General features: G+C 39.1%; 1 protein-coding gene across 2 annotated transcripts in view; it reads left to right on the forward strand.

Moving 5' to 3' along the window:
* LOC114656352 (rho guanine nucleotide exchange factor 10-like protein) overlaps positions 1-19331 on the forward strand; it is a 273754-nt gene that overhangs the window by 155676 nt on the left and 98747 nt on the right. For both annotated transcript variants that reach the window (XM_051930746.1, XM_028807943.2), the window contains 4 exons: positions 736-851; positions 995-1122; positions 5855-5955; positions 6733-6854. In XM_051930746.1, coding sequence (XP_051786706.1) covers positions 736-851; positions 995-1122; positions 5855-5955; positions 6733-6854 — 467 coding nt within the window. The remainder of the gene's footprint in view (positions 1-735; positions 852-994; positions 1123-5854; positions 5956-6732; positions 6855-19331) is intronic.

Below are 19331 nucleotides of genomic sequence, written 5' to 3' on the forward strand. Positions count from 1 at the left end.
TAAATAAATGCAAGCAGCTAAGCTTGTATAGAATTATATAAAAGATGGCTCAGGAATTTGATGATTAAACGTTCTGTTACACTAAAAACAACCTCTGGGCTCCATTGTCTAAAGATGATAAAGATTCAATATTTCTTTGACGCTGATTTATCAAAAAAGCAACACAATGATCTACTATCATTCATGTTTGGATGTAGCCACCAATTTTAGCTCGAAACTTCAGCACAAATTTTAAATCTCCATTGGGTTCTTCTTTGAAAAATGTTTCAGGAATTTGATTTAAAACTTGCCACAGACTGTCCACATCCAACAACTAACGACAGTGCATGAATTTGTTCATCACTTGAGTTGGAATTTGCTGTCTATGAAAGCAACTTCAGCTGCATGATATTGTAAAATGGTACTACAATTCATATTATATGTGCACTGCTAGTTTATTATCAGCTATCCCGGTATAAAACTCACTTTGAAAAATGTGAACACTGACTGAAGTAACTAAAAAATGTAAAATGCTCACCAATTCTCCAGGTGCAGCTGTATGTTTCGCCATGCATACATTTTCTTACTAGTTTCTCTGTGTGTTCGATTATCTTTCTTAGTCTGAGAGTGCTGTGACTCATGAATTGTGACAGGATGACCACTTTGGACAGAAGACACTCTCTGGCGTTTTCAGTTGTGCTTCCACTCACTCCAGAATTGTCATCAGCACTTTGTTCTTTCCTCTCTGTTTTGTAGGCAGAGGTTTTCTGGGTCCTCCCCGCTTGTACCAGGAGCTTCAGGAGTTGCAACATGATCTAGCTGTGGTGGAGCACATCTCCCAATTGGTCTCCATGCTGCAGGGCACATACCAGGTGGGCACCACTTGTTTTTTACTCTGATTTCAAAAGGTTTTTTTTTTTTTTTTTGGTAGGAGGGTTCAGACTGGGGGTTTCCCCTTTCGCCATCTTTTCCACCCTCTGTCTCGACAGTCATGTGTTTGTGTCATTATGTCTAGAACTTGAACTCAGCTGTGGCTCAGGACTGGAGTCTAGCACTTCAGCGACTCATTCGAATCAAGGAAGAAGAAATCCAGAATGCCAACAAGTGCCGTCTCAGGTTGATGGTTCCAGGGAAGCCTGATAAGTGAGTGTACTTACTAGAAAAATGGGGGTTACAGGGTATAAGTGGGTAAACTAAGAGGGTGGAATTGCAAGGGTAAAACCACAGGGTACCAGGCTGACAGCAATGGATTTGACGTGACTGTTAAATGAAGGAAATGAGAAAAATGATAGTTGAGTGAGTAACACAAACTTTAATCATAACAATAATTCTTTACATGTATATAGTGCTTTTCTCACTTCTCAAAGTGTTTTACATAGTGATTGGAGAGCCACTACATCCACCACTAAGGTGTAGCATCCACCTAGATCAGGGGTGTCCAAACTACGACCCGTGGACCAACTGTGGCCCGTAGTCCATTTTTAATTGGCCACAGCAAATTCTAAAAATATAATGAAATATGGCCCACACACGAAACCTGTTTTTAACTTTATTGTACTTCTTAGGCTTAACACAATGTGGAGCTACTGTCTTGATCAAGGCAGTGTCTTCACAAACAAGCACAACCAAAGAACAATTTTGCTACGGGTGACCAAAAATGGCAGAACCAAAGAAATGCACAATAGCAAGTGAGTGCAGAAAATTTCAGACACGGTGGGAAAATGAATATTTCTTCCTAGAAGTCAAGGGAAAGTGTGACTATTTGATTTGCAATGAAACTATTACAGTGATGAAAGAGTATAATGTGTGTCGACACTACGAAAACAAACATCTGACCTACACATCCTACACTGGTGCCGAGCAAGAACAGAAAGTTAAGCAAATGGCAGCTAGTGAGCTAGCTCAACAACAGGATTTTTTCCATGCTAACAAAACAAGAAAATGCCACATTAGCCAGTTATGAGGGAAACCTTTCTCAGATGGTGACTTCATAAAACAGTGCCTCACTAAAGTCGCAGGAATTCAACAACGTTCGCTTGTCCAGAAACGCAGCTGTGCGGTGAATTGAAGATTTGTCAACTAACTTAAAACATCAAGTGTCAGTTAAAGCTTGTGCTTTTGATTTTTACTCGATTACATGTGATGAGAGCACTTTCTGTCACAGAGAGAATGCGTAGCATTGTTCATAATGGCATTCAGTTTTGTTTTAATGTTCTCTTTTGTTACTACCTCTAAGGACATCCAGAGTGCATCCAATAACTGAGCCTTTTAACTTGTTGATTTGATGGGCTTACCTTGAAGACCGGCCCAGCAATTCCCACAGTGTTTATTTGATTACATATGTAATCATGATGCTGCAGAACGTCACTAACTGGCAGAGCAGCCTCTTTTCTGATGTATGGTGACCCCACAACCTGCATTCAAAAATATCTGACTGTGCTCTGCAACTGACTAAGCAAGATCATGTGTGGCATTATAGCACCTCTCCACTGTGTTCTGGGAGTTGGGGGAAAAGGTGTTGGGTGCCAGTGTCTGAGTATGTAGCTGCTATTGGTATATGTAATGACACGATTGGTGTAATAAAAAATAGTACAGATCATGTAAAGACCTTTATCAACCAACATGCAAACCATCCGTGAAAGTACCATCATGTCTGCTATGGCAACTTTGCCTCAAAATAAATGAATCACAAGTTGATAAAAGCAACTGAGCCATGAGTTTATAAGTCTCATCTTGGGATTACATATGGCTTGTGCATTAATGGAATGTAACTACGTATGGTTAACAAAAGCAGCTTCATTCTCATTAGATGCCCTTATTGCATTGTGTGTGCAGTAAAGTGCTCTTATTACATTAAGAAAACTGGACACTGCTGCAACTTGCCTTTTTATTTTGGCAAATATATCTTCTGTTTTACAGTATGTATGTACACCCACATCATATCAAAACTGAATTTAGTGCCATGCCATTAAGGTAGTGGCTTCTATCCTAGCGGGCATGATGGAGTGAAGCTTGGCTGAGATGTTACTTCTCAGGGAACTGGCCAACAAATCAGGAATAACAGGTAACCAAGAAAAACTGATGAAGAACCAAAATGTTTTTCAGTGCAAATACACAACACTGGCCATCTTAAAAGGGAACTAAAATGCAGTCTGTACATCATAATTATCACTTTTAAGGTGGAATATGTTTGTCATGCACATTCTAATCACTGCCCAGAGACATTAATTATTATATGCTTGAGCCATCTTTTATCTCTTTTCTCTGCATTTAACCTACTTGATCAAGGGTGTCGTGATTTTTTTTTTTTGTTCTTTATTTCGCAATATACAATTTCTTGTATTAGGAATTTGTTAGTTTTTGCATACCCCTTGGGGTCAGAGCGCATGGTCAGCCATTGTACAGTGCCCCTAGAGCAATTACAGGTTAAGGGTCTTGCTCAAGAGCCCAATAGAGTAGGATCTCTTTTGGCAGTGGTTGGGATTCAAACCGGCAACCTTCTGGATACCAGCACAGATCCTTAGCCTCAGAGCCACCACTCAGCCTATGATATAATACAATGAATGAAAACCCATTAATGGAGAGCTGTGATGCTGTTTTTTCTTTAAGCATATTCAATTATGATGCATAATTTACCTATATTTGATTTTGGTAGCTTAATACACAGGAGGTGAGGCAATTTACCTCACCTCTTGTGGGTGGCCCAGCCCTTCGTATAGTTAACAGTATGTGGCCCCCAGTGAAAAAAAGTTTGGACACCCCTGACGTAGATGATGCGACTACAGCCATTATTGTGACAGTACACTCACCACACATTCGCTATTGGGTGGTAAGGTGGTGTGAGATGGTTAGCGAATTAGAGACAGGGGATGATTAGGGGGCCAGAATGACTAGACCATGGAGGGCAATTTAGCCTGGCCTTCGGGATACACCCTGCTCTTTACAAAAATGCCCAGGGATTTTTTTTTATCACGCCATAGTCAGGACCTCAATTTTACATCTCATCTCGTCTGTTCACAAAAAAATCTCACTACACGGGAGCCAACAAAGGGCCATATAGCAACTGCCGTTTTCTGATAATAATAATAATTCTTTACATTTGTATAGAGGTTTTCTCACTACTCAGAGTTGCCTTACATATTGACAGGGGTGCCACTTCAATCACACTAATGTGTAGCATCCTCTGGGATCATGTGATGTCAGCCATTTTTGCGGTGTGAGAGATAGTTAGCCAATTAGAGAGAAGGGGTTATTAGGGGGCCAGAATGACTAGGCCATGGAGGGCAGTTTAGCTTGGCCATCGGGATACACCCTGCTCTTTTATGTGAATTTCCCATTGGGATTAATAAAGTATCTATCTATCTATCTATCTATCTATCTATCTATCTATCTATCTATCTATCTATCTATCTATCTATCTATCTATCTATCTATCTATCTATCTATCTTCCAACCCGCTGAATCCTAACACAGGGTCACGGGGGTCTGCTGGAGCCAATCCCAGCCAACACAGGGCACAAGGCAGGAAACAATCCTGGGCAGGGTGCCAACCCACCGCATCTATCTATCTATCTATCTATCTATCTATCTATCTATCTATCTATCTATCTATCTATCTATCTATCTATCTATCTATCTATCTATCTATCTATCTATTATATAGTGCCTTTCATATCTATCTATCTATCTATCTATCTATCTATCTATCTATCTATCTATCTATCTATCTATCTATCTATCTATCTATTATATAGTGCCTTTCATATCTATCTATCTATCTAGCTATCTATCTATCTGTCTAGCTATCTATCATATAGTGCCTTTCATATCTATCTATCTATCTATCTATCTATCTATCTATCTATCTATCTATCTATCTATCTATCTATCTATCTATCTATCTATCTATCTATTATATAGTGCCTTTCATATCTATCTATCTATCTATCTATCTATCTATCTATCTATCTATCTATCTATCTATCTATCTATCTATCTATCTACCGAATCCGAACACAGGGTCACGGGGGTCTGCTGGAGCCAATCCCAGCCAACACAGGGCACAAGGCAGGAAACAATCCTGGGCAGGGTGCCAACCCACCGCATCTATCTATCTATCTATTATATGGTGCCTTTCATATCCATCCATCCATCCATCCATCAGATGCCCAGGGATCTTTTATAACCACAGAGAGTCAGGACCTCTGTTTTACATCTTATCTGAAGGACGGTGCCATTTTTTACAGCACGGTGTCCCTGTCACTTCACTGGGGCATTGGGATCCACATTCAGACCACAGGGTAAGCGCCCCTTGCTGGCCTCACCAGCACCTCTTCCATCAGCAACCCAAGCTTTTCTTAGATGGTCTCCTATCCAAGTACCTGAATGTGCTTACCTTCAGGTTACATTTCGCGTCACTCTTTGCCTACACCTTTATTCTTAAATTATTTAGTCACCCCGGTTGAAACTGTCAGTGCCTAAACTTATTTTGACCAATTTTGCTTTTTTTCACATTATTCTTTGAGTGAACAATCTTATATGTTGGGAATTCACCCCTGCAGTAATTTATGATTAAACATGGAATAAAATACCAAATCACCTCAGGATCACAGTATCACATTTATAATAATAATAAAAATAATAATAATTCTTTGCATTTATATAGCGCTTTTCTCAATACTCAAAGCACTTAGCAAATTGCAGGTTAAGGGCCTTGCTCAAGGGCCCAACAAAGCAGAGTCCCTATTGGCATTTACAGGATTCAAACCAGTAACCTTCTGATTGCCAGTGCAGATCCCTAGCCTCAGAGCCACCACTCCGCCCTACCCCACTTACCCCACTGGTACTAACAGTCAAGCTTTGTGTTTTCTTTTAGGTCTGGCCGGCCTGTCAGCTTTATGGTGGTCTTTAACACTCCCAATCCTCTCAGCAAGATCTCCTGGGTTAACCGGCTGCACCTTGCTAAAACTGCCCAAAGTAAGTAAAATCTGACTGCAATTCTACTTTGATGGGGGTGAGGGGGCTGTTGCCCATTTGTTCTGTGCTTGAACACTTCACCAGATATGACTATGGACGCAAGATCCGAATATAACCAAACAGGGTTGGCTAGGCTGCTTGCCCAAATATATTAGTGTGTCTGTGCAGGCGTGCATATGCATATCCCTACAGTAGGCCCGCATTGTCATGATGTGTCTTCTTTGTGTCAGTCTGGCAGTCCTTCAACTTGCAATGGCCATTTTTCTTCCCTGTGGGAGGATTTTATATCCTGAACAGACACATCAGTCAAGTGAGCTGCTGTGCAAGGAGAACTTAGCGCCTGGCTTGGCTCATTTGTCTTGAGAGACAACTGTGCAGAATGATCAATAAACAGTGAGTACTTCACAGTTCTGACTTCTCCATCTGATAACCGTCTGCTTTATTGGGGCAATTGCACCTGAAATGTACCTGGAAGCCTGTGCCTGAAATACTCACCCATTGTGCAGGATGGCTTCCTTAATTCTTCTGTACATTTGAGACCGCTGATTCTGCAAGGAGTCTTCAAGGGAAATCATTGAAAATAGACATAACAGATAATGGTTACTGTAGGTGGCAGTCTAAGCTGTGCAGTGATATTTCTGAATAGCCAATTAAACCTGTGGAAACTGAAAGGGAAAGTCATCCCTTAGTGAAGTCTGGGTATGTGCTGCTCTGCTTTAAAGGATCTCCATTTTTTTGTCATGATTTTTGATGTTGCATTTCTTCTTTTTGTGCCAGGGGAAGAGAACACCTCAGGCTGGTACTGTGCAGGTGATGATGGCAAAACAAAGACTCCCTTTTTCTGCCCGCTGCTAGCCTGCCGAGTTTTGGTGCATCCATCCAAATCAGCCGAGTTGCAGGTATGGTTTAGAAAATGACATTTTACTTTGGAAAGATTTGGAAGAATATTTTACAGGAATCTCTAACCCAAAAGTAGCTTTATAACGGTTTTGTAATGGATGTTTACTGGAGAAGGAGCAGTGCATTGTGGTTTTGGCAGAGGGGCTAAGTGGAGCAAAGGGGACACTATTTTATAAAAGCAAGCTCTTCAACAAAAGCCCTCAAACAGCTATTCATGTTCAAGTGTACAATTTCATATGGTGGTGTGCTCAGAGCGGGTTGGTTCTATGCACGTTTATAAAGTGATCATATCTGTCTGCTAACCCACTTAATCTTGTTTGTAATTTAGACGGCCTAAGCGTTAGGCTTTTGGTCACACTGTGCTGGAGTTCTGGTCTGTTGCAAGTTCATTTTATTGTACCAGTTACACATGACAATGAAAATTTTGCTTCCTGAACACTTTTGGTTGTATCTTATAAGTTCTGGCCTGCTGATCACAAAAATCCTCTTTAGATTTTTTCTATCACAGACCAATTTTTGTGATTTCCGCTCATTTTGTAAGTTCACATGTACAATACAACAGCTACAACTAGAACATCTGTGTTGATCTAATAGATGTAGCATTGCAGCTCAGATAGACCAAGTACTGTTGGGACAGCCATGCTAGTGTCCACTTACATGAAGAGAACTGGGTGGTCTGTGAGCATTTGGTTCCAGGTTGTAAAAAAATTGTGACACATGAACCACTTATCAACTCAACAAAGATATTTATGCCTTCTCTTCATGTAAAACTTAGACTGATAAAACATTTACTGAAACAGATCAACAAGGAAGGCAAAGGTTGCCTATATTTGTCACAAATGTTTCCACAGTTTACCGAGGCAAAGATTAAGGAAAGCATTTTTGTTGATCCACAAAACAGACACGTCATCAACATCAAGTGGTTTGAAGATCTACATTTATTTATTTGTCCGACAGTTTTGTCCAAAGTGATTTACAATGTTCGAGATGCTGTACAATTGGTTACATTTCTTATTTTTTCCAACTGGAGCACAGGCAGGTGACGTGACTTGCTCGGAGTTGCACAGTGTCAGTGGTCGGATTCGAACCCACAACCTCAGCATTTGAAGGCCAAAGCCTTAACCACTGCACCACACAGCCTGGTTTGAAAGATCTACTCTAGTGGGGCTGGAGGTAATCACAAGAAAGGCATTCAAAGATGTTGTGGAGAATTTTCTTGCTATATCCAATTGAGTGACAACGAGCTTCAAGCATACTAGTCTTGCAGACGTCTGGAGAGACAATCATGAGTGAATTTTGCCTAAAACTGGGTGGGAACAATTAGAGAGGTCACAGAGTGTTGCATTTCTAAGCCAATCCAAGGCCTCATGAAGGCACTGCTCCAAGTAGGGGGCGGTGTTTCAAACTGCAAGGATCAGAGGTGCTCTCGTAAACCTGGACCGACAGACAATAAGCTTCTCTTTACAGTGAACCGTCAAAAAGTCTTAAGAATAAAATAAACCCTATTAAACATAGAAAACTGTGTTGCATGTGTAGAGAGGACACTACATGTTTTAAATGTAAAGATAACCTGATGTAAGGGAAAGACGTTTCTGTAGCATCAGATCATACATTGGCATTTGACGACATCAATGGACGAATGGTAAACATGAATGATGTGGTATTGTGGGTGCCGTGTTTGCTCTCTGTTGTTTACCTTTACAATGATAATGTAGGAAATGTAGGCTTGAAAGAAATGTCAGCTGTATTCATGAAAATTTGAACTGCAAAGTATACATTTGAAGTAAATGGTGTGTCACATGACATCTGTGGCAGAGCGACGGGCACTGAGCAGGCTCCTGTCAATAATGGAGAATCCACTGAACAGGATCATCTCCAGACAGAGGAGCAGCTTCAGCGACAGACTGCTGACAATGTCCTGCTCCACTGATAGACTGAGGAGATCGTTCCTCCATCACACTATGCGACTCTTCAATTCCACCCGGGGGGGTAAACGTTAAAATTATACAAAGTTGTTGTCTGTCTGTATACCTGCATTGTTATCAGTCTTTAATTTAATATTGTTCTTTATCAGTATGCTGCTGCTGCTGGAGTATGTGAATTTCCCCTTGGGATTAATAAAGTATCTATCTATCTATCTATCTATCTATCTATCTATCTATCTATCTATCTATCTATCTATCTATCTATCTATCTATCTATCTATCTATCTATCTATCTATCTATCTATCTATCTATCTATCTATCTATCTATCTATCTATCTATCTATCTATCTATCTATCTATCTATCTATCTATCTATCTATCTATCTATCTATCTATCTATCTATCTATCTATCTATCTATCTATCTATCTATCTATCTATCTATCTATCTATCTATCTATCTATCTATCTATCTATCTATCTATCTATCTATCTATCTATCTATCTATCTATCTATCTATCTATCTATCTATCTATCTATCTATCTATCTATCTATCTATCTATCTATCTATCTATCTATCTATCTATCTATCTATCTATCTATCTATCTATCTATCTATCTATCTATCTATCTATCTATCTATCTATCTATCTATCTATCTATCTATCTATCTATCTATCTATCTATCTATCTATCTATCTATCTATCTATCTATCTATCTATCTATCTATCTATCTATCTATCTATCTATCTATCTATCTATCTATCTATCTATCTATCTATCTATCTATCTATCTATCTATCTATCTATCTATACATACCAGTAAAGCACAAACAAGGCTGCACAACATCTACCTTCTGACTGCACGTCTAAACGAATACTGTATATACTCGTGTATAAGCCAGGGCTTCATTTTACCATATCATTTAAGGTATTTTATAATGTCGGTCGTATAAGTCGATTATGATTATTGTGGTCCAAGAGATTATGATATGCTAACACTCACCTGAGAGAGTAACTACGGAGCACACTGCCTTTTTTTTTTTTTCTATATATTGTGCCTACGTGACCACACTGTAATACCCAAACTATTCCGAAGCGACATTTGCACTGATTTGTGTTTTTTGTATGTCACACTCTCATACACCTTTATCGTTAGAGCATCCCATATCTATGATGGAAGAAAACATGAAGCTGGTTTTAAATTAAAAGTCATTGAAGTGGCGAAAGAAATTGGTAACTGCGCTGCTGCAACAAAATTCAATGTGTCTGAGAAACTGGTACGAGATTGGAGAAAAATAGTAATAATAATTTAAGTGTTGTATTTTCGAACGGCGTACAAGTCGGGGTCTGATTTTATGTCCCGACTTATATGTGAGTATATACAGTAACTAAAGAAATTTAACAGTACTGTCTAATTGGAATTGCAAACATTCTGTGACAAAATAGCCGCAGCATGTTAATATACTGCATAGCCATAGGTTTCACCAGGACATGGCAACTATGGAAAAAGGAAGTGGTATCATGGCAAGTAGAATCCATCAATGTTGGCCGACTATTTTTAAACACTGAAAGGAGAAGCATCAGATGTTTAGTACAAATAAATCCGCAGGAAAACATTTTTAGCCCAGTTGAACAAATACATTGTGTCTGCATCATTAAGTGATTAAACACATCAAACTGAGAAAAAGTTAATTTCACGTTTTTCCAAATTTTTACTTGTATACAGTTGATCTTAAAATATTTTTATGTTCAGCTTGAAATGCTCTATCGTTCTCACCAAAAATTTTACATCGAAAGAAAAACTTTCGGAAAATGTGCTGTCATGCTGTGCTATTTACCTCTCACCTGCCTGCATGTCTTTCTGTCTGCCCAACTTCAAACCCACTTAATCAGGTTGACAGTTTTCATGGCCTGAACCTTGTTGCACCATTTGGTGAAAGACCAGAAGTTGCACCTCACAGAGTGCAGATCTGTTACACCAAGTCAGTTTAATGTCACCAGTTTACAATGCACTGACACCTTCGGGATGTGGAAAAAAGCCAGGTGTGATTTAAAATGATTCATCTGTGTTAGCCTTTAAATCATTTGGATGATGTCCTTAGAAAGGAAGAATGGCCTGACATGGCAGAGTTAAAACAAGCTATGAAATTTAAATAAGGTCTGTTATTGGCAAGGATGGGCTTCTGTATTAAGTAACTGGATTGGAACAAATACCTGCCACCCCTGCGGTCCTCCAGGACCAACGCTGCTCACCTGTGCTTCTGGGTGAGCGCTCATTGGTTGTCAACTCTCATGCACACAGAGCCCAGCCCTATGATTTAAGACAGATTCAAACCTGTTTGATTTTGTCGTCTGAATGATTGGGTAGATCACATTGCACAACTGTCAGTCACGGGCGCACACTGTGACTTCTCCCCGATTAGTTAAGATTATTTTAATGAACTCTGCAGCTGAAAATTCCTTGAAAGGTCATGTAATGTGACATAGCCATCAGCTTAAATGATCCGAGATCTGTCCATAATCTTGGTCACTTTGTGTTGTGTATTTGAGTAATATAAAACTTACCGTATTTTTTGTACCATAAGACGCACCTGACCATTAGACGCACCTAGGTTTAGAGGAGGAAAACAAGAAAAAAAATATTCTGAACCAAATGGTGCACTAATATGTTTAATAAAATATAGCAGAATAATATTTCAACCATGTAAATTCAACAGCGGTATTAAGAAACATCATCACTGTCATTAACAAATAAGGAGAGACTTTAAGGTTCAAGCATTCTTCTAGTTTTATGGAAACCCCAAGAACTCCTCATCGCTAGTGTCAGAATTTATTAAGCTCAGTTGCTCACAATCACTTTGCAGCATCACGTACCTATCATCACGCGACATAACCTGTCCAAAGCCACCAGGGGACAAAGCACGTTTGGACCAATGCTCCCTGAAGTTATATCGCCAGTCTAGTCCCATCTATATTTGTAATGCCACAAAGCCCTTCATCTCGTGTTTTGTTGTGGGTTTCCAGTTTGAAAAATGAGAATGCGGTGCAAGCACAGCCCTCGATTCAAAAAATTGCTCTGCATACCTGTTTGTCTTGTCTGACAGTAGCTGAAAGGCAGCTTCAGGAAAGAACAGCCTGAAGTAGTCCAGCGGCTGGTAATCTATCGAGTCCAGAGTCCAACTCAGTGATAATGCGCTTCGCTCCCTCATGAGATGTAGACGCTATCTTGCCTTTGTTTATATTTGTTTAGATTTCGCAACTCACGCACACGCAAGGATTAGATGCCGAGTCAATGAGTCTAACATTCCTCCAAGCACAGAGGGAATGCCTGTAACGTAACAGTGAGTTTTGTCGCCCTCTAGCCCTGGATGTCGACTTTTGTCAGGTATTACACATCATGGTCTGTGATGCAATTTTCGCACCATAAGACGCACAGACATTTCCAACCTTCTTTTGGGGAAAAAAAAGTGCGTCTTATGGTGCAAAAAATACGGTAGTTACTGATTTGGAGAGTCTGAGTTGATTTTAAAGTCTCTTTTAATTTGAATAGTCTGAGTAGAGTCCAGAGTCTATAACAATTTAGAGAAATTGAGCTGATTTTTACAGTCTTTAGTGATTAAAGCAATTTAAATTGAGTCTACTGTCTTTACCAATTAAGGGAATTTTTTAGCCGGCTCAGCTTAACCAGTTTTAATTAAGTGCTTTCCCTTTACTGATGTAGAAGTTCATGGCGTATTTGAATTTAAGCAGTATATGTTTAATGTAAAGGCTATGCCAATTTAGAAAAATTAAATAAGAAATTCACAGCACCACAAATACAAAAAAAAATATCAAGCTGAACACGAGAGTCCCAATCCCTTAGTCAAAGGGCTGAGCATGGGAGTTTGTGGAACCTTCACAAATTTAAACAAAATGAGCCTCAAGTTTTAACAAAATTAAACAAGACTGGAGTACTTTTCAATTTTAGGAAATGTCAAATCAAAAATGTTTTTTTCCGATTTAACAAACTGGGTCAAATCCACAGTCTTACCCACTAAATGCGGCATCTTTCTCAATTTCAATCACTTCAGTCAACTCCAGGTTGAGAGCATTAAGGCCTCAGGCTGAGTCAAATCAGAAGCCTGTCTCGATTTGGACAAAGTAAGACGAGGTTTGACACCAGCATCTTTTCAATTTAAACCAGCCGAGACAAGTTAAATTGAAGTCTGGAACACTGAGGACTGGAGTCTGAGTAGAGTTAACTGAACAGACACTAGAGTCCTCATTGATTTTGAGAAATTATGTCAAGCTTGCAGTGTATTCCATTTTAAATAATTTCAGCAGAGCTCCACCACTTTCCAATTTAGACTAGTTGAGTTGAATGCAAATCAGAAACTCTGAAGACCTGAGTCAAGTACGGAGTCTTCTCCAATTTAAATAAGGCCACTTCAGTCTGGAGTGATTTTTCATTTGAAGCAATGGGGGTTGAGGTGGTCAGCTCATCAGTGTAGACAGTCGAGTCTTTTCCATCTATGTGCCTATTTTCTGTACTTAGTATTCCCGAGATGGAGTCAATGCTTACCTGACCCTGTCCCAGAAGCAATGAGCATAAATTGAGAAACAGCCCTGGATGAGATGCCACTCATTCTATTGAGAAGTACACACCCTTGTCCACACTCAAGTCAGATTAAATAAGATAGCAGCACGTCCCTGGAGGAAACCCAGGTGCACAAGGGGATAACACAAGACCACCACTGACGGCATCCTAACGTTAAGAGGTTGCATTGCTATCCCATGATTCCTTTTTCTTAATACGAGTCCTTAACTGTAGGGAGCTTTAAAAAATATATTTGATGTTTACTTTGCATTTTAAAGATTCTGCAGCACATTTGTCCAAATAGATTGAAAGCAGTTGATTTAAATACAGTTAGGTCCATAAATATATGAACAGAGACAACTTTTTTCTAATTTTGGTTCTGTACATTACCACAATGAATTTGAAATGAAACAACTCAGATGTATTTGAAGTGCAGACTTTCAGCTTTAATTCAGTGGAATGAACAAAACAATTGCATAAAAATGTGAGGCAACTAAAGCATTTTTTTTAACACAATCCCTTCATTTCAGGGGCTCAAAAGTAATTGGACAAATTAAATAACTGTAAATAAAATGTTCATTTCTAATACTTGGTTGAAAACCCTTTTGCTGGCAATGACAGCCTGAAGTCTTGAACTCAAGGACATCACCATAAGAGCCTGAACAGAAAAATAAGAGACCAAAATATAGTTATTTTCAGTATTCAAATAATTCTACAAAGATGTATTATGTAATACTTTTAAGGAAGCTTCCCGTTCATGAAAAATGGTTACAGTATATACTGTCGTATAAGTCGGGTATTGAAACCCGAAACATCGATCATAAAATCAGACTCTGACTTATATGCCCGCTCAAAAATGCGATACTTACTTTTTCTTTTTTTTTTTTAATGCATCTTCCTTCTCTAATCTCGCACCAGTTTCTCAGACACATCAAATTTTGTTGCAGCAGCGCAGTTACCAATTTCTTTCGCTACTTCAACAACGTTTAATTTAAAACCAGCTTCATATTTTTTTCTGATCGAACGCTCCATCGTAGATAAGGGATGCTCTTACGATAAAGGTGTATGAGGGTGTGAGATACAAAAAACACAAATCAGTGCAATCATCACTTCGGAATAAGTCGAGCATTACCATGTGGTCACAAAGGCATAATACACAGGGGGGAAAAAAGGCAGTGAGCGCTCCGTGGTTACTCTCAAGTGGGCGTTAGCATATCTTAATCTCTTGGACCAATACCGTGAGTTTTCCGCATTCGATTTATACGACCGACATTATAAAATACCAGAAATTATACGGTAAAATCAAGCCCTGACTTATCCACGGGAGAACTTAAACACGAGTATATATGGTAAAGAAAAATCACTTGCAAAATACTCAAAAGGTAAAAAATAAAATATATTAAAAAAAATTTAAGGAAAACTATTTTATTTACTTTAGTTATAAATCCACTAAAAAGAAAAAAATTTTTCTTTAACCACAATTTTCGTGGTTATATGTGACTAAATAAAATTGTGGGGCAGACATAAATTAATTAATTCAATCAATTAATAGAATAGTTACTTTCATCATAAAATAAGCGTATAAACTTACTGATGAAGTGGCAAAACATTTGATATAAGAAAACGTGTCTTTTGTGTTTCCGATGCAAATTTGTGACAGCAAAAAGAGATCTGGAAATACTCATTTAATTGCATATTCCTGGTACCAGTTTTCTCATGGTAAGGAAACATTTTCTATTCACTTGGGTGTATTCTCACATAAATATGGAAGGGTATTAAAACAAAACCAACCACATGGCAGACAAAGTTTACTGTGATTTGGTCTGTCAGGAAGAAAGCACATACCAGGGGCCTCATGTATAACGCCGTGCGTAGAACTCACACTATAACATGGCGTTAGCACAAAAGCGGGAATGTGCGTACGCACAGAAAAATCCAGATGCAGGGATCTGTGCGTACGCAAACTTTCACGTTCTTCCACTACATAAATCCTGATCAGCGTGAAAAGTAACGCACGTGCATGCGCCTTCTGTCCCGCTCCAACTCCTCCCAGAATTACGCCTCTTTGAATATGCAAATCAATATAAATAGCCTTCTGTGAAAAGACAATGAGAAAAGCACAGGGGAAAATATAAGAATTTCAACGAATACCAAGTGGAGGCAAAGGAAAAACATACTATTTGTTGGTTTAAACAGTGGTATAATCAACAAAAGAAAGTTGATTATCGCAAAGTTGAGTGTCGGAGAAACTCGAAAGCTCAAGTTCACAAAGTCGCACAGTGCCCGAAATAAAAAAGAAATCACATATCAAAGTCACCGTGAAAAGGCAAGTCGTAGCCCACCGTCTAGTGTCATATGAAAGCTTATTAGGGTACAGACAAAAAAAAACAAAAAATAGGCACACAGTGGGGAAAAAAGCACGAAATGTCAACTTTAATCTCGAAATTTCCACTTTAATCACGTAGTTTATTTTGCCATTAAAGTAGAACATCATAAACTTCATCTTAAAATCGTTTAATTTACTAGTTTCTCAAATCCCATTGTAACTAAAGTGGCACATTAAATGCTTTGTTCTGTATTTGATCTTCTATGTGTGTGAATCACTACCTGCTTCTTAAACGGGCTTTCTTTTTCACCGACAGGACACATAATCCATTACATTCGTGATATTACAGCTCTCTGAATAATTAAAATACTGAGATGTATACGTGATATCTTTTTCATGATAATAGGAATAAAAGCATGTTATTAAACATGGGAACACGGTGGCGCAGTGATTGTTCATGTCTCACGCAAGAGGCTTGCTGCGCCATGCGCGACCTTCGATGAAATAATTTATAACAAAAGTATTGTCTCTTTCAAACATACTAACCTCCAATTCCTGTCCTTACTTTTCTTTCTCCAAATACCCAATCGCCACACAATCAGCTCTGTAATAGACGTGAAACCATCTGTAAGCTTAGAACGCCGATTCTTCAAAACTTTTAATTAACATTGAAATATCTTCGTAGTAAATGTTTAATTATTCTATCCGTCTATCCTTCCAGTGTCAAGCAAGAACACAACGAAATGCAGGAACAATCCATGAACTAGCTAGCGCTGCGGCACCGTGTCCTCACATGTTTAATTATTAACAATACAGATTATTTAAATGAAGTTTTATCTGTATAATATAATCAACATATTTTGCTGCATTTCATCTTAAAAATGATATCGTCATCAATATGTAAATACGCGCTTTATAAAGTGGCGCAGGTTGTGTAATATTATAACTGTATCCCAAGTTTACAGTGAGGTGATTGTACTTATAAGTCCAAACAGTTCTACAAGGAGCACTTGATGGACTGATTGAGTGAGTTTAGAGTTCTTGGGATAAAACTTTTTCTAAACCGCGAAGTTCGTACAGGAAAGTCTCTGAAACGTTTTGCCATGGCTGAGGCAGCGTCTGCTTCATGCTGTATACCGATAATTCTCTTTCCGATCAGCTGCTGCTATGATTCTCCACTCAGATACAGTGATATAAATACTCCGAGTGGTGCAGTGAGAGTAATTTGGAAAAAGATGATCTGCTGTGGCAACCCTTAACGGGAGCAGCTGAAAGAAGAACAAGATGCATTGAGAGTAACAACGCTAAAGCAGTTATGGTATTTGGAATACTATGGCTATTCCCTGGACCATTATATTACTGCAGGTTAATTACAATCAGATGCATTACTCTAATAAACAATATGCAGTTAGTTTCAGTGTATTTATAAAGCCGCGTCAGGAATGTGGATCCAAGAAAGAAAGGGTGACCACACAGGTACAGTAGCATTGCTTTGACGCTGGGTGCCGCCAGTCTGCAAAACCGAGCGGAGAAATTGCGTACGCCAGGGCATGAGGTACCGTGGAAAAGTGCGTGGCTTTATGCCAAGTTTAGGTTTTATACATCGCGATCTGAGCGTGGAAACGTTCGTACTCAACATTTCTGTGTGTACGTACCGTTTATACATGAGGCCCTAGGGGTGTAAAAGGATGACTATCGTGCAAGGCTGGTCTTCTTTTAAAATGGCTGAAACTTAGTCATTTTTAAACAAAAATAAAAAATATTCTGTTTTACAATGTGTGTGTAATCGTAAGAAGCGGATCAATAAGCAGAAACTGTCTTAAACTTAATGACTAAGTTTTAAGCTTTAATTTTCAGGTGATGCCCAATTAGCCTCCATTGTAAAGTGCCAGTGAGTGCAAGATATTTTTTAAAATTAATGGAAAATGTTTTTGCTCAAAAATGATATGTATAAACTATTTTACAATGTGCATGTAGTCACAAGATGCAGATCAAAACTCGACAACCATCTTGGCTTGAAAAAATGGACATATTTGGTAAGTTTTTAAGCTTTTCCCGCGTGCCCCATAAGCTACAGTGTAAAACGCCAGTGTGGGCCAAATATTTTTCTAAATTTATAGAAACCGATGAAATTTAAAAAAAAAAACAAAAAAAAAAAACAATTTTGCATTTCAAATACAGATACAGCATGTCTGTGAAGAAATCACAACCCAGGGGGGAGTGAAAGGGGATTCTGGAAGAAGACAAACGCTGAGATGGGGTGCACACAGTTCTTCTTTAAAAATGGCTGAATAAAGTATATCAAAACGAAATCAAACTTTATTAATACTGGGTTTTTTTTGTTTGTTTAAAAATGACGTATAAACTATTTTACAATATGTGTGGAATCGTAAGATGCAGATTAATACTCGTTAACTGTCTTGGACTTTTTTAGTTTTAAAAAAAAAAAAGTTTTTTAAGCTTTTATTTTCCAGTGGTGCCCCTTAACCCTCTATTGTAAAGTGCCAGTGAATGCAAGATATTTTTTATTTTTAATTTATAGAAAATGTTTATCTTTAGAACACAATTTCACTTGGTGAATGCATTTATCCTGTACCATGTTTACGAAAAGATACAAAACGTGTCCTAACTGGATGCGCCGGACTGTCATGAAGGATGTTGTGCATTTACTTATTTGGCTGACACCTTTATCCAAGGCGACTTACAGTAATTATAACACAATTGGTTCCATTTGTTTTGTTTTTCCGGTGGTGCCCCATGCCCCATTAGCCTCTATTGAGAATGAGGACAAGATCCATCCACCCATCCATTTTCCAACCCGCTGAATCCGAACACAGGGTCACGGGGGTCTGCTGGAGCCAATCCCAGCCAACACAGGGCACAAGGCAGGAACCAATCCCGGGCAGGGTGCCAACCCACCGCAGGACACATACAAACACACCCACACACCAAGCACACACTAGGGCCAATTTAGAATCGCCAATCCACCTAACCAGCATGTCTTTGGACTGTGGGAGGAAACCGGAGCGCCCGGAGGAAACCCACGCAGACACGGGGAGAACATGCAAACTCCACGCAGGGAGGGCCCGGGAAGCGAACCCGGGTCCCCAGGTCTCCCAACTGCGAGGCACCAGCGCTACCCACTGTGCCACCGTGCCGCCTGAGGACAAGATATATTTTTAAAAAAATGTATAGAAAACGCTGGACTTTGTTACACAGTTTTGCATGGCAAGTGCATATATACCATGTTTGTGGAGAAATAACTTCAACTTGAACTCCCAAACATATCTTTTAACCTAAAATTTATCTTCGAGAGGTGGTAAGACAGTTGCCATACCTGAAGAAAAAGCCAAGCTGACAGTGGGAAAGCTGGTAGACTCCACACAGGCTGTGGTCAGGTCTGGATTCCAAGCCAGTCTCCTGGATTTGTGTGTAAGGAGCTCTGTGTCACCATGCCATCCCAGAAGTTATATATACTAATGTGTGTGTTTGTGTGTGTTTTTATAGTGCCGTTATTTGAAAGTTGATAGTGATAGTGTTGCAGTCTGTGTGCTTGATAAAAGAAAACCAGCATTGTGAACTCTTAAGGCTCCTGGTTGCTCATTTCTGATCATTAATTTGGCTTCTGCAGTAGCAGTTCGTG

The sequence above is a fragment of the Erpetoichthys calabaricus genome, chromosome 8 (assembly GCF_900747795.2).
Source record: "Erpetoichthys calabaricus chromosome 8, fErpCal1.3, whole genome shotgun sequence".
Lineage (NCBI taxonomy): Eukaryota > Metazoa > Chordata > Cladistia > Polypteriformes > Polypteridae > Erpetoichthys > Erpetoichthys calabaricus.